The 26003-nt window shown below is 36.1% G+C and overlaps 1 protein-coding gene and 1 long non-coding RNA gene across 5 annotated transcripts in view; one reads left to right on the plus strand and one right to left on the minus strand.

Moving 5' to 3' along the window:
* LOC115215592 (diacylglycerol kinase theta) overlaps positions 1 to 26003 on the plus strand; it is a 250869-nt gene that overhangs the window by 114842 nt on the left and 110024 nt on the right. For all 4 annotated transcript variants that reach the window (XM_029784808.2, XM_036505853.1, XM_029784809.2 and 1 more), the window contains exons 2-4: positions 10072 to 10151; positions 16320 to 16422; positions 19986 to 20074. In XM_029784808.2, the coding sequence (XP_029640668.1) occupies positions 10072 to 10151; positions 16320 to 16422; positions 19986 to 20074 (272 nt within the window). The remainder of the gene's footprint in view (positions 1 to 10071; positions 10152 to 16319; positions 16423 to 19985; positions 20075 to 26003) is intronic.
* Positions 11083 to 24229, minus strand: LOC118764811. Its single transcript, XR_005000620.1, has 3 exons — positions 24075 to 24229; positions 14639 to 14643; positions 11083 to 11096 (listed from the first exon to the last, which is right to left on the minus strand). It is a non-coding gene; the product is annotated as an uncharacterized LOC118764811 (long non-coding RNA).

Raw genomic sequence — 26003 nt, forward strand, 5'->3', positions numbered from 1 at the left:
CTCCCATGAAACACACCAGATGACTTTTGGCTGTAATATAGGAATCCAGTGTAGTTCAGTTTCTGTCAACATATTTCTCTTTCTCTTAACACTTACATGAAAACAATGACCAAGTGAAAGATTCTTTATTTAGAAATACTGTCTGAAATTGAGTCTTGCATGGATTGGAAAGATTCCCAAATATCATGTAATATTCCTGTCAGTCTTTTTTGAGTTCTTGTTACTCCACAGGATTAGAAACATTAGCAATAAGATAATTAATCTACAATATTTATCTTACTTAAATGGTGATCGTCAGTCAAGCAGATGTCTAAATAAACCCTAAGTATAAGCGCAGGCACAGCTGTGTGGCTTCAAGAAACTTGCTTCTCAGCCATGTTGTCTTGGATTCAATCCCACTTCACAGCACCTTGGACAAGTGTCTTCTTTAGCCTGGGACAACCAAAGCTTTGTGAGTGGATTTGGTAGACAGAAGCTGAAAGAAACCTGTTGTGTGTGTGTGTGTGTTTATGTGTTCTCTTGTCTAGAGTTCATGTGATGTTTGTAAGTAAGCATCATCATACAAATGAAGTGGTTCATTTTTCAGTCTTCTATGAAAATCCTGCCATGGGGATAAATTAGATTGTTTGGAAGCAGGTGAGGTTTGCCAACAGGAAGGGCATCCAGCTAGAAAATCTACCTCAACAAAATCTGTCTGAACCATGGAAGCATGGAAAAGTGGATGTTAAATAGTGATGGTGATGATAATGATATAATTACACTTTCTATCATACATTATAACAAAATATAATTTTTGTTTTACACCAGGGAGACCCAAACATGGAAACATGAACAATAAACATTCATTTTTTTTAATCCCACTATTTCAGTATCTGTTTGCAACTCAATGATATTTAGTTTCTATCTTTAAAAATTCTTTCAGTAGATATAATCAGTCATCAGTTCCATGTTAACTAAAAATGTATAGAATCCAAGAGAATTTACTTTTTATTTATTTAATATTTTGTTTATGTTATTGTTTGTAGTTATATTTTGTCAGACTACTGTCCTTATTCCCCTTTTATCTTTAACTATCAAATACCATATTCAAAGACATTCTTCATTTTCCACATAATTCTTCAGTTTTCCTTTTTTTGTATGTGTCTTTTTCTCCAAAATGATTTCTGCAATGAATATCTTATGGGACAAAGTTATTTATAGGAAGAATATTAATATTGCAAGTTGATCTGATTGTCTCTCTTCATTCAATCACTTTACTGACTGGTGTTTTTTGAAGACTGGATTTGACAGAACTTCATTCCTAGAATAGGATTTAAAGAATATGAACCTTTTGTCAAAACAAAACAAAAAAAAAATTATTGCCTGTCACTTGTTAACCAGGCGCAGGAGTGGCTGTGTGGTAAGTAGCTTGTTTACCAACCACATGGTTCCGGGTTCAGTCCCACTGCGTGGCACCTTGGGCAAGTGTCTTCTACTATAGCCTTGAGCCGACCAAAGCCTTGTGAGTGGATTTGGTAGACGGAAACTGAAAGAAGCCCGTCGTATATATGTATATATATATATGTGTGTGTGCATGTGTGTTTGTCCCCTTAGCATTGTTTGACAACCGATGCTGGTGTGTTTATGTCCCCGTCGCTTAGCGGTTCGGCAAAAGAGACCAATAGAATAAGTGCTGGGCTTACAAAGAATAAGTCCTGGGGTCAAGTTGCTCGATTAAAAAAAAGGCGGTGCTCCAGCATGGCCTCAGTCAAATGACTAAAACAAGTAAAAGAGTAAGGGATTAACTATTAATGCAGACCAGATTTTTTTAGGCCTTATATCCAGTTTGTTTTTAAAGAAAGTTAACTCAAGCATTGGTCAATCTTGAGACTACTATCATCATCATCATATTGTTTTATGCCTGCTTTTCATTGTTTGTATAATTTGATCAATTTCACCTTTCATCATGGTCTTTCACATCTGGAATACACAAGAGCAAAAAAATTCAACCATTTTTTGTTGTTTGTCAAGTTTTCATAATTTTGGTATGGATTTTATTCCATTCCTCTCACCAACCACTTTACTCTATTGACTGGTGGCACAAATGATAATGTCTGCAGCAGAAATAGACTCATCACAACTCTGTGTCAATGTTTTGAATCAGTTATTGTTCTTCTAGGTGAGTTGCCTAAACTGAAAGTTCTGGAATCCATGTCTCCTTTGTTGTTTTCCTTTTTATATTTTGCTTATCCTTTTTTTTTTCTCCATTTCGGTGTATTTTATTGAGTTACATCTATTACTTCCCTTTCACAGCACAGAATGGCCACATTTCATCTAGAGAGACTCTCTGCCTGGATTAAAGCATCTCCTCTACTCTATATCATCTTAGTTATCAAAGATGAACCTTAGCTGCATATCTATTGGAGAATTGGTGTAAAGTTGTTTCCCTTACAGTAGTAGTCTGAGACTGTCTTTCGTACCAAGAGTGAATTATCATGTTAGCCCATTGTTATCAGGATAGTGGGAAAGACAGGGAATACCACCATCTGGACAGAGTGGTATTGTTATCTCTTGTCTGATTGAATGTTGACACATGCCTACGTGAAGAAAGGAGAGAATAGAATAGAGAGATGATGATGATGATGATGATAATAATAATAATTGTTCTTTCTGTGCTAAAAGAAGCAAAAACCAAATGAGATATTAAAACTGAATTATTAAATTAAAACTCTTAACTTGCTTGAATAAATCATACTCTTGCATCTTTAACTTAAACTTAGATGCTCAGATACGCTTGTGATGATCTCACACGTTTTTAACTTGAAGAATTTTGCTCTATTTGAATTAACATTCGTGATTGTGTATAAAAAAAACTTGTATCAATGATAATAAAGAGACCTAGAGAGATACAACTACTTCATAATCAAAATATACATTTTTCATCTGTTATTAGAGAAGCTGTCAGTTTCTATAACGATTGTCTTAAAGATCACTGAACCAGACATTTTCAGAAAATTCCCCCCAAATAGTGTTATTTTCTGCCTGCCATCATTGCTAAATAGGTATGCAGGTATTTTGAAAATACTTCACAGTGCAATGGTCATGCCCTGCATTGTTGCAAGCTGCCCTTTGACAAGATTTAGCACCCATTCAGCAACCCTGCCTGGGATATGGTAAAGTCATGGGACTGCTGCTTGGTGGATTGTGAATCGCCAGAGGAAGAGTTCAACTGAGCCAATGGTGCTTCTTACATTGACACTGAACAGAGGAATCTTAGAAGATCAATGGTCAGAATCACCAAGCTCTATCAAGGGAGTAACTTCAATGCATTCATTGGGGTAGTGTCCATGGTTGTGTAATCAGCTAATAAACGATTCATTATGACCCAGCTTCCAAATCAAATAATAGAATTGGATGGCAACAGAGAGTCAGAGGAATCCATGCAAGCATTGGGACCAGATGGATCACTGGTAGGACATTCTGTCTAAAAAGATACTATTCTACATTTATCCTCATCATATTCTAAAGATGTAGTGTGTGTACTTGTTTTTTTACCCTAGGGGATGCTTATAGAAAAATCTCTATGAAAATTCACCTAAAACCATTGACATGAAAATGTGTAGAATTAAAGACCTAACAAATGTTTTATATATATATTAATAGAAATGGTAAGATAACAAAAGAATGAAAGAGACCTCGATATTATGTAAATAGAGGAATTTATCTGTAAATATAATATGGGACAATTATTTGGTAGCAATGCTAAAACTCCAAGTTTCGGATGTCAGGGTGGAAACCCATGCCGCCATCTCTTCAGTTATCTGGCCATTTTTTTGATGACCGGATAACTGAAGAGATAGCGACGTGGGTTTCCGCCCCGACATCCAAAACGTGGAATTTTATCATGGCTACCGAATAATTGTTACATATTATATATTTACACATACATACACACATATACTCCTACACAGTGGCGGGCTGGCCAGGTTGCCATCTTACCAGATGGCAAGTGGACCCTTGTGCCATTAAAATCCATATATGGGGGCCCATGTTATTATTTAAGGGGCCCATTCCCTCAAGTTTGAGAATTTTTTATTCACTCCTGGAAGAATGCATAAATTATTTCAGCCTGGCTGTGTTTGTAGACAGTTGAAAAGAATACTTTTAACAAAAAAAAAATTAAATGATAGCATTGTAGTTGTGGGTGGGTCCCTTTAGTCTTCTGGCAACCAATATTTTTAGAACAATTTCTGTCCCTTAATCACACCTTAACCTCTTGTCATCCAGCATAAAGCCACCCACCCCTATACTATTCCCTCCTCTTCAGTTGAGTTGTCATGTTTTGCAAATTGTCATTAGGAAGAGCAAGTAGTCATGGAGACCCCATGCTAAAGCAGAATTTGGAGTGCTTGACTAGCCACTGTTGAACCATCCAATCCATGCCAGCACAAAAAACAGATATTGAATGATGATGAATGACAAATGCTGGACACCAAAACATGCCACTACTTATTACTATCCACCCCGTGTAAAATAAGACCTTTCACTCTTGACTCGTGAGAAATATGGCAATCACTATTGTTGTCTTATTTATTTCTCTCCTGGGTGCATTGGTGTTACTCAAATCCCTTAGTGCTCAGAAATCCCAATGCAGTGAATGATTTCACAACATTATTACTTTACTCTGCGGGTTTGTAAATATTTCAAAGATTATGCTAAAATTTTCCCACCTCTTTCCTCATATTAATTAATAATTAATATTTCTATTAATTTATATCTATAAATGGTCCCTCTGCTATGTAATTAGAAGTTTTTCTCTTTAATTATCTCTCCATTGTTGCATTTCTCTTAGATTTTTTTAGTTAATTTTTTATCATTTTATTATCGGTTTGGTCTTGAAAGCACAATTGCTATACCCCTGGCCTTTATAGGCCCTCCAAGACCAAATAATTGATGCTAATGACAGGCCTATTGATAACTGCTGAAGAGGTAAGTGTAGGGAGGGAATTAATGAGGTAAGAGAAGGAGGAAGAGGAGGAAAGGCAAGTGAACCAGACGTGCCTGAACAGAGGAAATTCAAGGAGCAGAAGCAACTTTAGTAGCAGTTGAGAGAGAACTTACTACTTCAAATAGATTTGAGGTTGTAAGTCTTTCCAACCTACATCATGTTCATTATTTACATTTGACGGATATTTACCCTCATCTTGTTTGTTGTTAACACAACGTTTCGGTTGATATATTCACCAGCTTTCATCAGGTGTCTTGGGGAAATTTCGACCCTGGGGTTCTCGTTCCTAAGGTAGTTTTTGATGTTGTTATTATTATTATTATTATTCAGGTCACTGCCTGGAATCAAACTCAGAATCTCGGGGTTAGCAGCCCCCACTCTTAACCATTACACAATTTGCCCATATATGTATTTCTGTAGAGTGATGAACTGTGATACCAACTTGTTGAATCAGTTTCCAGCCAAGTACAAGGGGTGTTCATTAAAGATTTCCCCTGACCCACTTTCCAAAGACAGGGATAAACAAAACTTGGCATAATTATTAGTCCTTCTCTATAAAGCCACCACCAATGGTGACACATTTCTCCCATCGCTTTATGCAGCTGTGAAGACCTCATCTGTAGAAGTTGGTAGGTTGTGTCTGGAGCCAAGACTTTATCTAGGAAATAGGTTCATCATCATCCAAAAAGTGCTCCCCCTTCAAAAAAGACTTCATGGTTGGAAAGAGGTGGAAGACAGATGGTGTAAGGTTGGGAGAGGAAGGGAGATGAGAAAAGATTTCATAGCTGCAGGAATGTGCTTTCATCTGGGCAACATGTGCATCGTGAACTGGGTGTTGTCTTGCAGAAGGCAGATTCCTTTGGCCTCTTTACTTTGATGGCACCCTACAATTTCTGCAGCAGAGAAGCATAATATGCCCCATTAAATGTTGTGCCCTTTGCCAGAAAATCCATCATCACTACTCCATGCTAGTCCCAAAAGACTGTGAGCATCACCTTGCCTGCTGAGGACTGGACACAAGCCTTCTTTGAAGGTGGTGAGTTGTCATGCTTCTATTGCTTCAACTGGACTTCAGTCTCAGGATCATATTGATGGATCCATGTTTCATCCTGTACAATAAGTCTGCCGAAAAAGTCCTCCTCATTTTCTTGGCACATTGCCAAAATAGCTTGGGTGCAATTGACTCATTCCTGCTTCTGAAAAGGTGTGAGCATCCGGGGAATCCATCGTGCAGACAATTTCCGCATGTGCAAATGGTCATGAATGATTTTTTTCCCATGGACCCTATACTTATCTTCACTTCTTGGGCTAGTTGCCAAATAGTTATGCAGCGATCCTCCAAAATGGTGGCTTCTACTTTATGGATGGCATCGTCATCAATGGCAGAATGTGGTTGCCCAGGAATAGGAACAGTTTCCACTCTGCTTGACTATGTCATATGATGGTGCATCGTCACCATAAACTTCTTTCATCTTATCAAAAGTTCCTTTTGGTGTACAACCTTTCAAGTATAAGAACCTGATCACTGTTCTGCATTCAACTGTGTCCATTATAACACCTTAGACCATTTCAGTTGCAGTAAAAGACAAACAAGTACGAGTGGAAAGCTGCAATTTATAATGTAACATGTGGAGACATGTATGACTATATCTGTACAAGTTTCATTTCCTGCAATAACTGGAAGTGGGTCAGGAAAAATCTTAAAAGAACACCCCTCGTATATTGAAGAGTATAACACTAACAATTGGATAGATTTCATTGATTTTGATCTTTGTATCAAGCTCACTGCAAATAACTCTTAAAGTTTTCTTGAAGTATTCTTTTTTGACAGTTTACTCTTTCATTTCTTCATATTCTTCTTGGTTTTCCTTGTGAACTGCCTTGATATTTAGTAGTCCAGAGCTCAAGTCATTTCTAAAAGTAGTTTCCTAGCAAAAATAAAGAAAACACAAGAAATACATAAAACTGGCAGATTTTTAACATCAAATAATTCACCAATTATTTGATGTTGCTATAACAACCTGTAATAAAGTTAGTGCTTTTGTTAATCTTGGAAGGGTCGTAATGCTAATAATAAACACATGCACTGATTTTATTTTACTTTTATTGTTATTAGTCAATTAATAATTTAACCAACTGTTTGATTAATCATTCAGTCAATCAATCAGTTAGGTTTGTCAAAGTTTGTTCATTGCCATTCCTAAGCCCTCCTGAAACAGATGAGCTCACGAATGGTGACAAAAGAACTGCGATAAATCTTGCTGATTGATTGACCGAATGATTAACCAAACAATTGATGAGTTAATTGGTTAAATGATTAACCAACTGATTTATAAAAATAAAGAAGCAAAATAAAACTTGTGCATGTGTTTATTATTGGCATAATGACCCTCCCATGATACAAAAAAATCTGTTTCAACACATAAGTTCATTTCAAGAATCTTGCAAGCCAAATACAAAAATGGAATGTTGATGTTAGAATCTTAGTCCTATAGAAACAAAACTAGTACAAAGACAACAAAACCAAATAACGAAAATCTAAAATCTAGATAAAGACTTCTCCTAGTAATGATCGACATTGTTGCTACTATTACTGGAGATATCTTTGTCATAAAGAAGATAGACCAGCTGACAATTCCTGATTGACAGACACTGCTGCTGCTTCTAATGTAGAGATAAACAGCTGATAACTCTAGCATTAGGTCAATCAGTGCCAACACTAGTCCATTCTGTAGAAACAGTTCATAAATATCAAAATTCCATCTATGAACAGTTTGCTTATGATGATGATAATGATGTCCTGTGCAGTTTCTGATGTTTCTACTGGACATCATCATCATCGTTGTCATTATCATCTATGTTATTGGTACCATGTTATGATATCTATAACATAGCCAAAACTTATATGTTAGGGGCTAGGCCTTGTCTTCAGAGTTAGAAACTACTTCAGCTCTGCACAATTTTTCCCCACACTGAGGTATTGTGTCTCGTTCAAAACTCTACAGTCACTGTATCTTCTCAATTCTTTAATAGTTTCTTCTCTTCTGCATTGATAATCCATGTCCCTTCTGGTTCAACCATCCTTCCTCTTATTATCACTATTGTGGGCCTAGCTGTGTGGTTAAGAAGCTTGCTTCCCAATCATGTGGTTTCAAGTTCAGTCTCACAACATGACATCTTGGACAAAAGTTTTTTGTTATAGCTCTTGTCAACCAAAGTTTTGTGAGTGTATTTGGGTAGGTGGAAACTGAAAGAAGCCTATTGTGTGTGTACCATGTCTTTACATGATGGTTGTTAAACAAGTGTCCCCAGCATAGAAATGATGCTGCTCATTTTCAGTCTTCTATGAAAAACATGTCTGGCCATTCTTGGAAACAGCTGTAGTTTGGTGACAAGAAGGGCATGTGACTGTGCAAAATCTGCCTCAATAAATTCTGTCTGACCCATGCAGGCATGCAAAAGTGGATGTTAAAACAATGATGGCGATGACAATGATACTAGTTTTGTGGAGGGTTTTTATTCCAGAAAGTCAATGACTCAGATTAAGTCTATCCGGATTTGAGCTAAGATTGTAAAGAGATACAAATACTGAAAGCTGTGTAACCATTCTTAGACTATTTTGCTATTTCTGCCATTTTTCAGGCCTTTGTTATAAGTGCATAGGGCAATGGGTTTGGGTTGACAGAATCTGTGGTGTTGGCAAGGAAGTGGATTTACACAATTGGCAGAGTAGCAAGACAATGGATTGGACAGAATTGGTAGACAAGACAGTGGGTTGGCAGAAATTACACAATTTGTAGAAATCAATAATTTCTTACATGAGCTGAGATGACTTTATAAAATGAAGGGAAAGTTTATCCAAATTAACTGTTGTATATTACGGTTGCTTAATTCATCGTTCCTGGGTGCATGGAAGGTAGTTGATTCTGGACAGGTTTGAATTAAAATGTTGAGGGATGAAGCTAAAGGTATTTACTTTTTACTTCATGATTTCTGCCAACTAACCACCTTAATAACAATGATAATTAAAACAACAACTACTCTGATAATGAGAACATTAATGATGATAACTATGATGATGATAGTAATGGCTCCAAATAGTTTCTGACACTAAAATAATTGAATGTAAAGTGAGAAGTTAGTAGTAAGTTGTCTTATTAGTTGCTGATAAAATGTTTTGACTGATTGCTTCTTTGTGAACCATGAAAGGTCTGAATTATTTACAAAATATCAATATAATTACCACATTGTAACATCAGTTGTGATCAACTAATTTCATATTCAATTATTCTTATTGACTGACTTTCTCTCGAAATCATATGCGTGTTTGTTTGGGTATATATACATATACATTATGCATGTAGATTTGTGCATATAAATATGTGTGTGTGTATATATATATATATATATATATATATATATATATATATATATATATATATGTGTGTGTGTGTATGCATATATATATATATATATATATTATATATATATATATATATATATATATATATATATATATATATATATATACATACACACACACACACATAATGTATATTTATGTTTTTGTGTGTATGTGTTATATATTGTTTCACTGTTCTTTCTTGCATGCTTTTATATGGTACCATACCTGTATTAATATCAGTGGTGAAAATGAATTATATGTTTGCATCTTCATAGTTTAACCAGCAACATTTCAGCCATATTTCTGGAAAAGAACAATTTATATTTTCTGAAAAATGATTCATTTTCCAGAAGGAAACTGTCCATGTTTATCAATTTAGAAAATACAATCTACTTGTATAATTATTATTTTCTCTTATAAAATGTTTTTAATTATTAAATGAGTATTTTTAAACTTTATTTTTCTGATGTTCTAGTTTTATTAGAAAATTGTACAAAACAAATAAGAACAGCTTCAAAAAGCACATCAAATTTCCTAGGTTACTTTTTTTCTGTTCTTTTCTTGAATTTTTATTATTATTATTATTATTATTATTATTATAGGAATCTATTTGCAAATATTTTGTTTCCTTTTGTTTTGTTGTTGTAAAATACAATTTCTTATTTCTTTTGTTTGACAGTGTGCAATTTTGTGGTCCATGATAGATGTCTGAAAACAGTTGTCTCAGCCTGTTCAAGCATTGCCACAAATTTGATCAAAGTAAGTCTACTTTTTATTTACCATATTTGATGGCTTATAAGCCACACCTTTTTTCACCCCAAAATAGCTTTAAAAATCCCTCTGCATCCAGTGCACACAATGTAGGCACAAAACTCACTCAAAACAGTATGTATGTTTACAAAATGTGTGTTGCCATCTGTTGGTGAACAATCACCTACAGTAGGTTTATATCGAATGTGGATGCAATAAATTCCTTATAATTACTGGTAATAATGGATCTTTTCAGTTTGAACGGCAGTTTTTAACATAATTTCTAGGTAACTAAAAAATTTTAAACTTCATATACTGGTAGAATGTGTTCATAAAACATCTTATTCTCTTGGCCTTATTGAGAAAATTCTATAGTTTGTAAGATATTTGTTGTTTTTTTTTCTTCAATTTCTGCAATTTCAACCAATCACTGACGTCTATTGAGGTAAAAAAAACATTCTGTGCCGTATGAATATGTCCCTCGTTTAAGAAACAGATTGGGTTTATTTACATTTGTGAAGAAAAAAAGATACCCTTCCCCCTAACCCTAACTAACCCTAACACAGATTGAAATGCAATAGATCGATACTAGGGTCATAATTATGGGTGACAATTTCATATGACACCGCTAGAAAAAACTGCCGTTCAAACCGAAAAGATCCGTAATAACATAAAGTTACACAGGTAAGTGGAGGAATTTAAACATTATTTTAGTGGTAATTTATTTTACAAAAAGTATAGCCTAGGCTAGGGTGTGTCCTATGTTCTCGTGCATCTTAAAGGCCATCAGATATGGTAGTCTCCACTAAGAGTAACCTTGCAACTATTTTACTGTTTATCATCACATTTTAAACTTTACAAGTGCCTCCACCACATCACCACTCCATAACTCACAGTGTTTATCTTTTTGTCTTTTACTTGTTTCACTCATTGAACTGCAGCCATGCTGGAGCACTGCCTTGAAAGATTTTTAGTTGAATAAATAAACTTTAGTACTTTTTTTTGTTTTTTATTTTTCTTTTGAAGTCTGGTACTTTTCCAAACTGCCCAGTTACAGGGATGTAAACAAACCAGTACTGATTGTCAAATGGTTGGGAGACAAATACTCACACACACACACATATGTAATCATCATTTAAGAACTGTTGTCCATTCTGGCATGAGTTAAACGGTTTAACAGGATCCAGTGAGCCATGGGGCTGCATCATGTCCCATGTCAGCTTTGGTATGGTTTCTTAAGGGCGCTGAGCTGGTAGCAACATTAGCATGCCGGCCGAAATGCTTAGCGGTATTTCGTCTGCGTTACGTTGTGAGTTCAAATTCCGCCGAGGTCGACTTTGCCTTTCATCCTTTCGGGGTCGATAAATTAAGTACCAGTTACGCACTGGGGTCGATGTAATCGACTTAATACCTATGTCTGTCCTTGTTTGTCCCCTCTGTGTTTAGCCCCTTGTGGGTAATAAAGAAATAGGTTTCTAAGGCTGGATGTCCTTGCTAATGCCAACCACTTTACGCAGCGTACTGGATGCTTTTTGTTCAGCCAAGTAACTTTGCAAGACAGGAAAGGACAAGAAAAGGGAAGAGGAAAAATAGAGAAAGGGAAAGACTCTTTTGACTAGGGGGATTTGAGAGGGAGGAGAGGTAATTTTTATGCCAGGACCAAGTTGGTGTCTTGCTACAGAGAAAATACTGGGCTACTCCACATTCATATAAGGGTGGATGAGAGTCTCTGGGGAAAAAGGTAAGATGGTAGTGATGAGCAAAGCCTTCATGAAGCAAGAGATGGTACAGGAGGGGAGGAGTGTTTTATCGAGGTGGGAGGAGAGAGTACCACATGGTTAGAGATTAATGTAGTAAAGAACAGAAGTGGAAATGCAGCTTCAAGGGAAATATCAGTTGGGCAGGGGCTAAGATGAGAAGAATAGGAATGGCTCAGGAATGATAGTTCATTGACCATATTAATTCATGAAGCACTAGTTGGCTTAGGGCTATAAGAGAAGACATTACTGAACAGTGGGACTGAACCCAAAATCACATGATTGCAAAATAAGCTTCTTAACCACCTGGCCATGCCCTTTGTTCATCTTTTGATGTTTTTGTTGTGGCAAGAGTCATTGACACCCCTAATAGATTGGAAGAATGGACTAGCTGAACTCTTATTAAGAGTAGTGTATTGGTTGAGACAGGACATTCAGTGGGAGTTGTTGAGGGGGTGTTTTGGAGTCTCGTGAAGTATATCGTGTAAACACATTGATTTTACCTCCACTTCATTAATTATATATCCAACGTTTGTCTTGGATATTCATATCATATTTCTATTTAAACTTGCTGATACAAATCTACCTGAGACTGCCCTTGCTGCTTCTATGATAACAATTGCTAGTTTTAAAGTGACCTAAATTAACCTTTCATGTTAATTTATGTTTGAAATACTAGTTTAATAATGACTCAATTATTTTATACCATCTTCATTATTTTCAAAAGTAATTGAAACAAAAGCAATGTATTTCAATAGAATTATGATAATGAAAGAGTTAAAACACAGAGCCTTTGTTACCATGAATTTTGAAAATAATGGAGTCTTTTGTTAAAATAACTTTACCATTATTAAATTGGTATTTAGAACATAAATTACTGTGAAATTTTGATAGAACCTTTATCTAATTTAGATCACTTTAAAACAGGAAGTTAATGTCATAGAACCAAAAGTGATCTCAGATGGTTTGACATGAAAAAGGTTAACATCCATTACATACCATGAGATGTTAGATATATCTGCAGCACATAATATCTCATTCCTGTATCATGACTTCAGTCCATTATTTTTACCAGTTGTTCTCAATTTGTCGTCATTCTGTTTATCATCATTTAATGTCTGTTTTCCATGTGGGCATGGGTTGGATGGGTTGACAGGAGCTGGCCAGATGAAGAGCTGTCCAGGCTCCATGTCTGTTTTGACATGGTTCCTATGACTGGACGCCCGTCCCACTGCTTTACAGAGTGAACTGGGTGCTCTTATGCAACACAGGCACTGGTGCATTTCCATGGCACTGGGTGCTTTTTGTGACATCAGCACCCACAAACACGCAAGATAAAGAACGCTCTGCTGGAGTGGGTTGCAGGGGACAAGCTTGTATGCAAAGACAATCATGCTTTTACTTATCTTAACATGTCTTTTCAAGCACAGCAAACTGCCAGGAGTTTTGGTCCTTCTGTAAGTCCCAACTTTTGTAGATCCTTTCTCACCACTTCATTCCATGTCTTCCTGGGTCTACCCCTTCCATATGCTCCCTATACAATTAGAGATCAGCACCTCTTGATGCAACTGTCTTCATTCATACACATTACATGACCCTACAAGCACAGTCTTCTCTCTTGCATATTACATTTGATGCCCTCTATATCCAGTTCTTTTCTCAAATCACTTACACCTGGTCATGTATGCACACTGATATTACCCATCCAGCAAAGCATACTGGCTTCATTCCTTTCAAGCCTTTGCATGTCCTCTGTAGTCATAGCTCATGTCTTATTGCCATGTAGCAGAGCTTTTCTTACACAAGCATCATACAATCTGCCTTTCACTCTAAGGGTGAGGCCCTTCATTACACTCTGAACTTCACCCAGCCCAAGAATAAGCTGGGCGAAGTTCAATGGTTTTTAATTGTTTAAACTATTTAGAGCAGTTCTTTACTTGGCAATGGCTACACTGCTGCTGTTGCTTCTTCTTGTAGTAACAGTAGTAGCTCTGGTTTATGAGTACTTTATTTCTCTTTGCCCTTATTCAGCCAGTGAGATCTTTTATAGCTTCTCTTGTTGAAAAGGGGAATTAGTCATAGCTATTAATTTCATATCATCCTGATGATGAGACCTGTAAGATGAAAGTTGTCAGTTCTAATGTAAACTTCATTATGCTGATTGCTTCCTTGCATAAATGGTGGAATGATTTTTTTCATTTGAGGGGGTAATTAGAAGCATTAACATCTGAAGAATGTCAACACCTTCCTCAGAACCTATTTATATTTGATATAGTTTCCTCACTAAGAATATCCTGATATTTTTGGCATGTACTCTTATTCCAGTCGTGTTGGGTTGTGCAACTGAACTTCAGAGACCTTTCAGCAGTATCAAACAAGAGTTGTGTAGTGATAATGGTAGGATGGGTATTTCTTGATGTCAGCTTTGCTTCATCTCATTTCTCAATTGAAACCCTTCTAAGATGGTGGTGCTGGTGGTGGCAGTGTTGAAAGTAACCTTCGGGTAGTGTATTTCAGCCCACCACATACTGCCTAATGTAACAGCATGTAATGGGAAAGAGTGTAACAGAATGATTGATTAAAGAGGAGTATCTTGTAGTAAAGATTGTTTGCTAACATAACACGGCAGTCCTGGCTTAGGACTAATGTTGCTGTAATTTAGCCCCAGGAGACATCGTCTCCAGCTGGCTATATGATACGATCTGTGTCCTTATATTTTCGAACAAGGGAATCTAACACCCCCACTCAGCTCAAAACAATATCTGTGTATCGCTATTTCCGGGTTCTTTCCCTTCATCAGCACAGAATAATTGTTCGGCTAGAGGAGGAGTATCTTGTTTTAATGGATGGGTTAAGACAGTTTGGCATCTCCTCGCCTATAATGTCTTCATATCCATATTTCAGCAGCCTGAAATGTCTGTCTGTCTGTTTAAGAAGCACAAGTGTGAAGGGGTGGAAATAGTGAAATATAAGCAGTGAAAACTTCCACTGGCAGAATGAGATAGGAATGGTTACATTACTCAGCACTGAAACTTCACTACACCAATATCATAATATGAAGTATTATATGTAACATTTCTGTAATCCTCCATAAATATTCAATCACTTAACAAATCGGCCAAAGGAAATGAATACCAAGTGAAACCTCTCAAAATTCGAACCTGTGATAGTTAGGAATACCTACATCCAGTTTTGCACTATTTTCTGATAACATATTAATAAAAAAATGATAGAAGATTAACCTAGTCTGCATAGGAAATTAGAATGGAACACTATCACCCCCCACACACACATACACACCATGACCTATGACAAAATAAGATCCCCATAAACTAATAATATGAAACTAATACAATACACAAATAAATAAATGGAACTAAATAACTATATACATTAACAAAATAAATTAAATACAAAAAGAAAGAAAAGAAAAAATAAGTAGATATAAATAAACAAATGAACAAAATAAATAAAAGCAAATTAAATGAACATGTATAAACAGGGGATACTAATAATACAGTCACATTCCCACACACACACACACACACACACACACACTTACTAAACATAGACAGACACAGGAGTATATGAATACGTTAAGTAAAGACACATACAATAGGAATACAAAATGGCTGATCATTAGTAAGGAGAGACACACAAAAAAGAAAGAAGAAAGCAAAGGACCACTGGTGAGGTCACAGAAGTGTGACGAAAGAACTCTGGCCAAAACACGATTAATATAAAATAAAGCTGAAGCAAGTGAACACCAAATATATAGTGCATGTGTTTTCATTGGCAACATGACCGTCCCCAAATTTAAATAATCATATTTGTATATAATCATTTACTGTACTCATTATTAAGCTAATTTGATTATAAGTAATTATATAATAATTAGTGCTTGAATACTTCTAGTCTTTACAATATACCAAATATTCTTTCTAGAATATATTTGTTGTGCAAGATTTTTTATGTGAAGTCGTGTGTTGAAACAGATATTGTTATATTTCGGAATGGTCATTTTGCCAGTTTAGCCAATAAAAACACACGCAATATATATTTGGTGTTATTTTGCTTCAGTGTTATTTATTTTTTACATTAATCTTAATCTTATTTCGGCCAGAATTCTTTCGTCACACTCCTGTGACCGCATCAGTGGTCCTTTGTTTTCTTCTTTCTTATTTGTGTCTCTCCTTACTAACTGTCAGCCATTTTGTATTTCTATTGTATGTCTTCATTTGCACAGGGGTAATCAGTGACATGGTCATCCTGTTGGCATTAGATACTTGGTTCAAGTTCCACTAATGGATCTGTTGCTGTTTTATGTACTTGACATTCTGTTTCTGATTAAAAACATTTCTTTTATACATATATTTTTTTTTTGTTTTTTTATCTCTCTCTTTTTCTCTCTTTCCTATAGAACCCTGTTGCCCACTGCTGGTCAGAACCTGGGCACTTCAAGAGAAAGTTTTGCAATGTCTGTCGCAAAAGACTGGAAGACAGTCTTGGAATACGGTGTGAGAGTAAGTTTTACAGTGATTTCTTTTTTTGTCTCCATTTCTTGTTTCTTTCTCATAAACTTTGGTTGACTTATAAAGTATATAAAAGTCATTAATGACAAATTCCTGTGTTGTAAAATATGTCATGTTGCAGAAATAGGATGATAGAACCTTAATTTCTTTGTAATAAATATGCCGTATGCTGTAGAAAAAGGTTTAAAAAATTTATACAGTTGAAAATCCTTCTTCTCAAACCTCCAAAATCTGAAAGCTTTTGAACACTGACATGACTAGCATCATTACTTATACAATACTTTAAAAATAAAATGCTGACTTAGAAAATTGCTATTTTTAAATCTCACGAGATATTCAGCAACAGTAATTTGCAGTAAAGATTGTTTGCCAACATAACATGGCAGTCCTGGTTTAGGACAAATGTTGCTGTAATTTAGATCCAAGAGACATCGTCTCCAGCTAGCTATACGACACGATCTGCCAGGACTGCCATGTTATGTTGGCAAACAATCTTTAAAAATAAAATGCTGACATTTATCAGTTTGCATTTTATTCACCTATTATCAGATTTAATGCTTTGTTTTATACCTTACATAAAACCTAACACCTGTATTGTAAAAAATAAAACACAGATGTCAGACATGTATTGTAATCTTTTAATTAAAATATCACATCATAAGTAGAGACTGATGACTTACCTTTCTGATAGTAATATACTTTAAAAATTATTAAAAATTCAGGGTATATATGTATAAACAATAATATGAAATATAGATGGACACTGTTTAGTCTTGGAATCGATCCCGAAGCTGTCCTATTTTGTAAATGCAAATATATAAATATTTTGAAATCTAAAAAACATTTGAAATTCACAAAGCTTTTGATCCCAGGAATTTTGGATCAACTGTAGATACGTTAATTTTTATGGCCTCTTTGATTAATTATTACTAAAATTTTCATATTGATATTATTAGTATCTTATCAGAATTCTATTTTTATTCATTATAATCATTCCCCATCTCTCATTCCCCCCTCTTGCAAACTCTGCACTTCTATACTCCTTATTCTTCTGTACCCTTTCACTTCTACTTACCTTGTACCTTGAAAATCCACCCAGATGCCTCATCACCATTATTTTTATTTTTTTATCACACTCCAACTCCACTCCAATCACTCCCACATCTTCTCAAATGTAACTCTATAGCTCCTCTAGAGCAAAAAAGTTTATTCTACCTTGGCCCTTTCTCTCATGCGTCAACCCCTTATCTCCTAGCACAAAGTCACCTCTCTTGGAATTCATATCTTGCAAGCAGCATGGTAACCTCACTGGTGCTGGTAGCATGAAAAAAGCATCCATTAACATGCTGTAAAGTTCCAGCCATAGAAACCATACCAAAGTAGATAATGGAACATGATGCCATCCTCAAGCCTTTCAGATCCAGTTAAACCATCCAATGCATGTCAGCATGGAACATGAGCATTAAACTGGGAGGACAATGAAATATTTCACTGCATTTTCTGTTGGAATCTTGAATCAGAATATTTTCAAATGCATGTACAACAACCTCAGCTTTAGAATTAGTGGTAACCTTATTTTGTGTGTCCACAACTCTATCTTTCTAATTACAAAGGGTTTTATATTTTGTAACACCTGGTGTCCAATAGCACTTATTTCCAAACTTTTAGTTTCTGGTGCTATTGTAAATAATGTCATTGGTTAAAGATTTCCACTACTCCACCATCTTTGTGACTGTGGGACTTGCAAAGAAGTATATGTGACTTGGGGGTAAGGACTTTGTCCTCAAAAAGGACATCATTCAAAGATCACTAGATTTTTGTCAACATTTACAACCTTTATAGAAGTCAACACACACACACACATTCTTTCTATTATGATTATTGTATCATTGAGCCAACCAATGCTTTGTGAGAGGAACTGGCAGACAAACTGTATAAAAGCCTATCATTATGTGTGTGTGTGTGTCTGTCTTAATGTTTACATCCTGCAGCATCCTTGCATAAAAGCGCTGGGCAAAAAATGGTGACATGTTAACATTCCCAGGCAACAAATCTTCCTCCTGCTCTGCACTTGATTTCACTTGAAGATGAGTAGAATAAAAAGATCCATTACTTGAAAAACAAGTGTTATAACAGGAATGGCATCAAACTGTTAAAACAATACTTCAGTAAGAATTTGTCCAGCTCGTGCTAGCATGGAAAAACAGACATAAAAAGGAACAAGTTTCATAGAATTTGTTTCCTTATCTATTTAATGTTATCAGTTTTATTCAGTCTTTATTTTGAATCTTACTTCAAATTAACCCATAATTTTGATATAACTTTTAATTGCTCTTAGATATATGTTAAATCTACAGTACTTGTGATGCTGTATATTGCCTTAGACACATGTTTTTATCTGTCTGTATCCATCCATCTGTCCATCCCATCCTTCCTCCTTTGGTTGAGAAAAAAGAAGAGTTGAATAATATAGGGTTTACATAATGAGCAAACTTTCTTGTTACATTCTTGTCCTAAAATGTGAAGGAATTATTTCAGTAACTTAAACTGTTCAAAATTTCAAGTAGCAAGGATCCTGTCATTTTGAGATAGATTAAAGCAGATTCTATGATGGAGCTTTGTAGCATATAACTTTATAATTAAAATGCTTTCCATATCAAATGTCTGTGTATATGATATAGAACTTATTAATACAGAGGATCATGATCACTTTTCTGCTGAGACTAAAGATTATCTTCTCACTAACTCGTTCCAAAATTATTTTTAGCCAAGATTTGGCATGCAAAAAATGTATCAAAGATACCTACTCTTTTTTAACCTAAAAATTCATGTGTAATATAATTTTTCAGGCAGATGTTGTTGTTTAATTTCTCAAAAGATATTTGCTTCTTTTAAGCACACAATTATAGATACATTAACCTCAAGTCATCATTTACTAAACGTACATGCCTGTTGCATAATATAAGTTTCAATATATAACTTACACAGTTCATATATATATATATATATATATATATATATATAAATAAAATTAAATTTGATATTTGTAACATCTATATTATTATATACTACAGAGTACAGTAAAGAAAACCTCAGAATCACCATTCTTCATATATGTTTCTACAGCAAAAGCACAGTGTATGCTAGTTCAAACCATGATGATTACTGAAAAAAAACATGATGAAACATTAGCTAAATGAAGACACCATTACAACCTGCCTATCTTCATTAGCACCTCACCAATAGCCATGTAAAATATAAGAGGTTTTTCTGCCACACTCTGTATTATTAGCACTGACTCATAACTACAGAGTCTTTGAATTTGGGTTGTATCCTAGCTAATTCTACCAGTTCTCTCTAAGTATTACTTTGGATAGAATTAACCCTCACCAGACAAAAAAATAGTTGTTTTTTCCTCATGATTATGTTAAACATTTGTAAATGATGTATCAATCAACTAAACAAAATAAAAACTAATATTCTACAACTGTTATAAAATTGACTTGAATATTTAAATTCCAGACTGTGATTCTTGTAATATATGTATTTTTCAGTTTGTGAATATTATGCACATATTGATTGTCAAGATTTTGTTGTGAGTGATTGTAAAGAATGTGCAACATATATTCCACAAAGAGATCTGGTGAGTATTTCTCTCTCTGTTTACTCTCTTCTCCATCTGTCAGTCTTTCCCACCACCACTTCTTTCTGTAATACTGCTCTAATATAGCTGTCGTACTGTTTTAATATAACTAATACTGCTGAAATACTATTGTAATATAGCTGTAATATTGATGTAATATAGTTGTAATATTGATGTAATATACTTGTAATAAGCTATAATGTAGCTGGAATATAGCTGCAACACTGCTGCAATATTGATGTGAAACTTGTGTAATATAGCATCTGGAATCTAATAATTCCTTTGACAACCAATCATACTTTACCATAATATATCAGGAGTGTATACACCCAGCAAACCTGTAAACATAGCTATTAGTGAGGAGTTAACTAATTCATAGTGTATGTTTACCAAGTGATTTATTCCTTACTACTTCAATTTTTAGAGGGAGGTTACATTTTACTGATGAAGTCCAAGTGTAACTGAAGCATGTTGAAAGTTGTCTCCCATGTCTGAGAAAATGAAATTATAAATCATTGACTAATGACATTTTAATGCTCTTTGTGTGAAATATGTTAAGACTGACTTAACTATTGATTTCCAAGTGGATCATAGTTGTTGTGTGATCTGTTATTTTCCAAATGATGTGTTAAGTCATTAGTATATAGAATTACAAACTATTGGTTGTACCAATTGTTTTTTTTCTTTGCTTTGTCAGAGTGCCACCTCATAAACTCTGACATTTAGATTCTTCATTTTCATTTCATCAAAGAATTCCTCTCAAAATAATCCTCCAGTTCTTCATTTATTTATAATTTCAAGATATGTCTGCTGCTAGTAGTAACACCTGTCTGTATTCCAACATTAATCTGTTAATAATATCTATCAATATTAATACCAAATATTTGTGATTTCAGGGTGCAACAGTTGCCTAGGGTATTGACTAAGCTGCACAAGTACACGTTCTAGTTGTTACGCTAACACTTTAGGTGCAGGCATGCCTTTGTGGTTGAAAAGCTCTCTTTGCAAGCACTTGGTTTAAGTCTCAATGCCTCTGTGTAGCACTTTGGGCAAGTGTCTTCTAATATAACCCTGGGCCAATTAGTTGCTTGTGAGTGAATTTGATAGAAGGAAATTTGGTAGAAGTCCTTTGTGTGTGTGTGTGTGTGTGTGCATGCATGTATATATGTATGTAAATATGTTTGTATTTCTGTATATATGTATATATATATACATATATACAGAAATACAAACATATTTACATACATATATACATGCATGCACACATGATTGGGTTGTCAGCGACTAAACCGGCACTCCCACCAGACTACCCTGGTGAGGAGGGTTGCTAGAAACCTGGCAGGATTAAAAACAAAACCTGTTGAAAGGTCGAATGAACTTAGTGCAGGCTCAATGGCTATCTAGCAATAGCACAGGTACGCAGAATTTCTGGGATGGTTTCCAATGTGCTAGAAGACTACTGGGAGAGGGGTACCCTTCAGCTTCTGTTGAAGCATGTCTCTAGGTGAAGGTCACTCTGATATAAAAGATGATATGCAGCAAATGGTATTGGACATTTTGGGGATCTTTGGTTTGTGCTAGAGATCATGGCTCTCCCACATCCCTGAGCCTGCAACTCATATTGGCACCAGACATCTCACTCAGGCTTGTCAATAAAGTGTAGAGGGTCTATAAGGTATTGTGCAAGCCTTATTGGACCTAAAACTCTGCACAGGTTTTGCTGACTTCTGCTCAATATGCACTGTTTCTTTTTTCCCCTATATGTGTTTATTTTATTTTCAGCATATATCTTTATTTTTAGTATATATTTATTTATTTTTAGTATATTTTATTTTTATTCGGAAGTCCTGTAGTAATGGGAAGGTGGTGAAGCATGCAGACCTGATGGTTGGAAGCATGTAGTCAGCGACCTGCACATAGGCGTCCCATGCTAGATATAAAGTCATCTCCTTGTTGCCTATAACAGCAATAGAATTCACTTGCTGCATGGGTGTCTGAACAGCTCCATTTTGAGAGGGCACTGCTCACCCAAAGGCTAGGGATCTTCTAGAAAAAATGAACCAAAAATTGCCTGTCTTTCTGTATCTGCTCAGTTTAGTGTGACTGACAGATGTCCACCCTGTGCTCAAAAAACAGAGTCTTTTTTTTTTTACAAAATTTGGTTGGAACTTGAACATTTCATGTTGGAATGTGAACACTCTGTTGGATAACAAGAGTGATTGTAGGCCTCAAAGATGCACTGCACTTGTTGCTTGTGAGCTTAACTGCTATAACATTGATATACATGTACTATCAGAGATTCATATAGAAGGTGATGGTCAGCTTGAGGAAATAGGAGGTGGATACACCTTTTTTTGGAAGGGGAGGCTGAAGGAGGAGCGCAGAGAGGCTGGTGTTGGCTTTGAAGTTTGATCTGATATCCTTAAGAAGTTGGTGGAGCTTCCTGTTTCTATAAATGATTATCTAATGACTCTATAATTGCACCTGAAAGGTGGGCAGTTTGCTACTCTAATAGGTGCCTATGCACCTACTTTGACTAGTTGTGATGAAGATAAAACTATTTGTTATATCCAGCTGAGAGCCATACTTAGGAAAATCTCCAATTCTGATAAAGTCATTCTACTGGGGGATTTCAATGCCAGGGTTGGAACAGACTGGCAAACATGGAACTCTCTAGGACATTTTGGTGTAGGGAAAATGAATAGCAATGGTCTCATACTGCTGGAGCTTTACTTTGCAAACACTCATTTTATGCACAAAAATGATCACACAAAGTGAATGCATTCAAGGTCTAAAGTTTGGCACTTGCTGGATTATGTCATCAGCTACAAGCATGACATCTATGATATTTGTGTGACATCTATGACATTTGTAATGTCAAGTCCTTTCATGGATCAGAATGCTGGACAGACCACAGTCTGATGCAAGCAAATTCCTGGATGATGATTAGCGTGAAAGAGAGAAGAGGGCCAGTCGGCATTTCTCAATGTCTGAATGTCCACAAGATATATGATGCCATGTTGAGGAAAGAGTTTCAAATCACTTGTCCAGCATTAAAAATACTGCAGCAAGGGAAGATTTTCGAGACCAGGTTCTTCAATGTGCTGCTGAAATACTGGGATATGCTACTGCCAGTCACAGAGACTGGTTTGATGAAAATGATGCTGAAGTTCAGCAACTATTGGTTGTAAAGCACCATGTCCACAATGCATTGCAGCACTGAGGACTTTCAGCTGTGCAGCAAAATCTAGCACTTACCCATTATAGCAGTGTAAAATCACTGCTGCAGCAATCCTCAGGAAGATGCAGGACACTTGGTGGGAGGATCTTGCTCATGATGTTCAGGCTTCTGCTGATGCAAATGACAGCAAGAAGCTTTACCATCTTATGAAGTAAGTTTATGGGCCTAAGAGCTCTGCATCAGCTCCTTTGCTTTCCAAGGAGTCTTCTACTCTATTTACTAAATCTATAGAAATTGCAGGTCGCTGGATTGAACACTTCTCTGAACTCCTAAACTATGGAGTCAGTTGTGGATGAAACACTGATTGATACTATGCAACAAAAATCTATCATTAGCTCCTTAAATTCCACACCCTCAATTTAGCGCCTTCAGACTATCGTCTCTTCAACTCCATGAAAAAGGGTTTGAGAGGCAAACATTATTCCAGTGATGAGGAAGTGAAAACTGTAGTGAAGAAGTGGCTCAAAGAACAGTCAGCAGAATTTTACAGAGCAGGGATACATGCTCTCATTTGAAGGCGGAACATTGATATTGAGAGAAATGGTGACTATGTTGAGAAGTAGGGATGTGATCCACAGAGGACCAGCTTCATTTTGATGTATGATACATGTTCCTGTGTTGGTAATTATACCTGTCCTAAACAAAATAGCATTACTTTTTGACTGACCCTCGTGTGTGTGTGTATGAATGTATATATGTGTGTGTGTGTATTCTTTTATGTATTTCTGCCCAAAAGCTGTGGCCATGCTTGGATACTACCTGTGTAATCACCTTTTCAATGGCCATTCTTATGTGATTGGCTTTTGGTGAAGGAGAGAGTTTGACACTGCTGCCCTCTTTTGAGTTTCTTGCTGTGGTGTGGGTTCATCTGGAACCTTGGACAGCAGGAGGTCAAGTTGTTTCTTGAAAACATCTACCCCTACTCCAGGAAGATTTCTCAGATGTTTTGGTAAGGTATTAAATAGCTGTGGGCCCTTGAATTACATGGCATGATAACTGGGACCTTTGGAACAGTGCAACATCTATTTTGGTGGGGCTGGTATAGCTCTTGATGCCAAAGTTTGGTGCCAAATCCTCTAGGATCTTCCATATGTATATCACTGCATATCTCTCCCATCTTCACTCCAGGGAGTAGAGTCATTGCTCTTTCAGTCTCTTCCAGTAGCTCAGCTGTTCCATTGATGCAATCTTCCTGAACTGCCTCAAGTTCTGCTATTAATTTGACACTGTACAGTGACCACAAGTGAGAGCAGCAGTCCAGATGGCTGAGTACTAGTGTCCTCTATAGAGCCAGCTTAGTTTGCTGGTCCCTTGTTCTGAAAATTCTGAAAGTTCTCAGAATCCATCTGGCCATTCGCCTGCTCTCTGTCACCATCTTGGTGATACGCATGTGAAACAATGTTGTTGCTTGTATCAATTACATACTGTACTTGACTCTAGGATAGCTGCTCTTTTTGGTCAAAAGGTTCATTGTTGCAGCATCTGAGCACAAGCTAACTGATAGCAAAGAGCTTGGAATTTTCCTTCATTAAATTGCATGTTGTTTTCTTCAGCCCATTTATGTATGGCATTTCTGTAGAAAATTAGCATCAGAAGGTTCCTTGACTGCTTGTACTACTTTTATGTTGTCAGCACAGCTAGTGAGTGTGGCTGTCTGTGTAACTGATGGCATGTCTGGAAAGCATAAACAGTAGTGGCCTCCAAGGCATTCCACTCACTATTGCTGTCTCCCTGGAGAGGGCCCCATTGGCTGCCACAGTCTGGCTTCTGTATTTTAAGAAGTCATGTAATCACTCTCCCAGTTGTCTCACTATACCAAGTCTCCATTGCTTGTGACATATCATCCCATTATCGACCTTATCAAAGGCCTTTACAAAATCAGGGTATTTCATATTCACATTTGAGCAGTTCATTAGTTGTTTCAGCTTCTTCCTGAGTGGAAACATACTGGGTGTTGAAGAGCATGTCATCATCTTCAAGGAACATGATCTGTTTCTGCCTGACAGTGCATTCCATGCCTTTGCTGACATGGGTGGGTAAAGAGCCAGGTCTATAATTTTTAGCATCTGCTCTGCTACCTCTTTTATGGATATGACATGCTTTCCTTTAACTTTCTGCAAAGTCTCCGAGTTGCAAGAAAGCTTTGGAAGAGGATATGTAACAGTCTTGTTAGAACCCCTTTGCATTTCTTTAAGAGACTGCTGGGAATCCATCAGGGTCTGTGGCTGAGTTTAAACTCATTTTATCAGTGGCTGATATTACATCTGTTTTCTCTATTTTGATGTTTTCAACAATTGTTATCTCTTTGTGTAGATATGGTTGTTTGCAAGTGTCCCAGTGGAGTGGTGAAAACACTCTTGTATTGCACATTCAGTATTTCACTTATCCTCTGAGGACCTGCAGTTGGTGAGCCATTTTCTTGAAACAGTGGTCCTATCTTGTACCATATTGAAGCAGATTCTTTTGCAAATTGATAGAAGGCTTTAGGGTCTGTCTTTACATTTTTTACTGCCCTGGCTTTTTTTCTGCTCTCTTCTTTTCATTGGAGTGATTGAGTTCACTTTCAATCTCAAACAATGTTTGTTTGAGATAGGATGCTGTCCTTTTAGATGGTTTGAGATTTTTGCTCATCATCTCATTAGAATCTTCCTTTCCCTGGGAATTATATTTTTGTTTTGGTTTGGCATT

This window comes from Octopus sinensis, linkage group LG9 (assembly GCF_006345805.1).
Source record: "Octopus sinensis linkage group LG9, ASM634580v1, whole genome shotgun sequence".
NCBI lineage: Eukaryota > Metazoa > Mollusca > Cephalopoda > Octopoda > Octopodidae > Octopus > Octopus sinensis.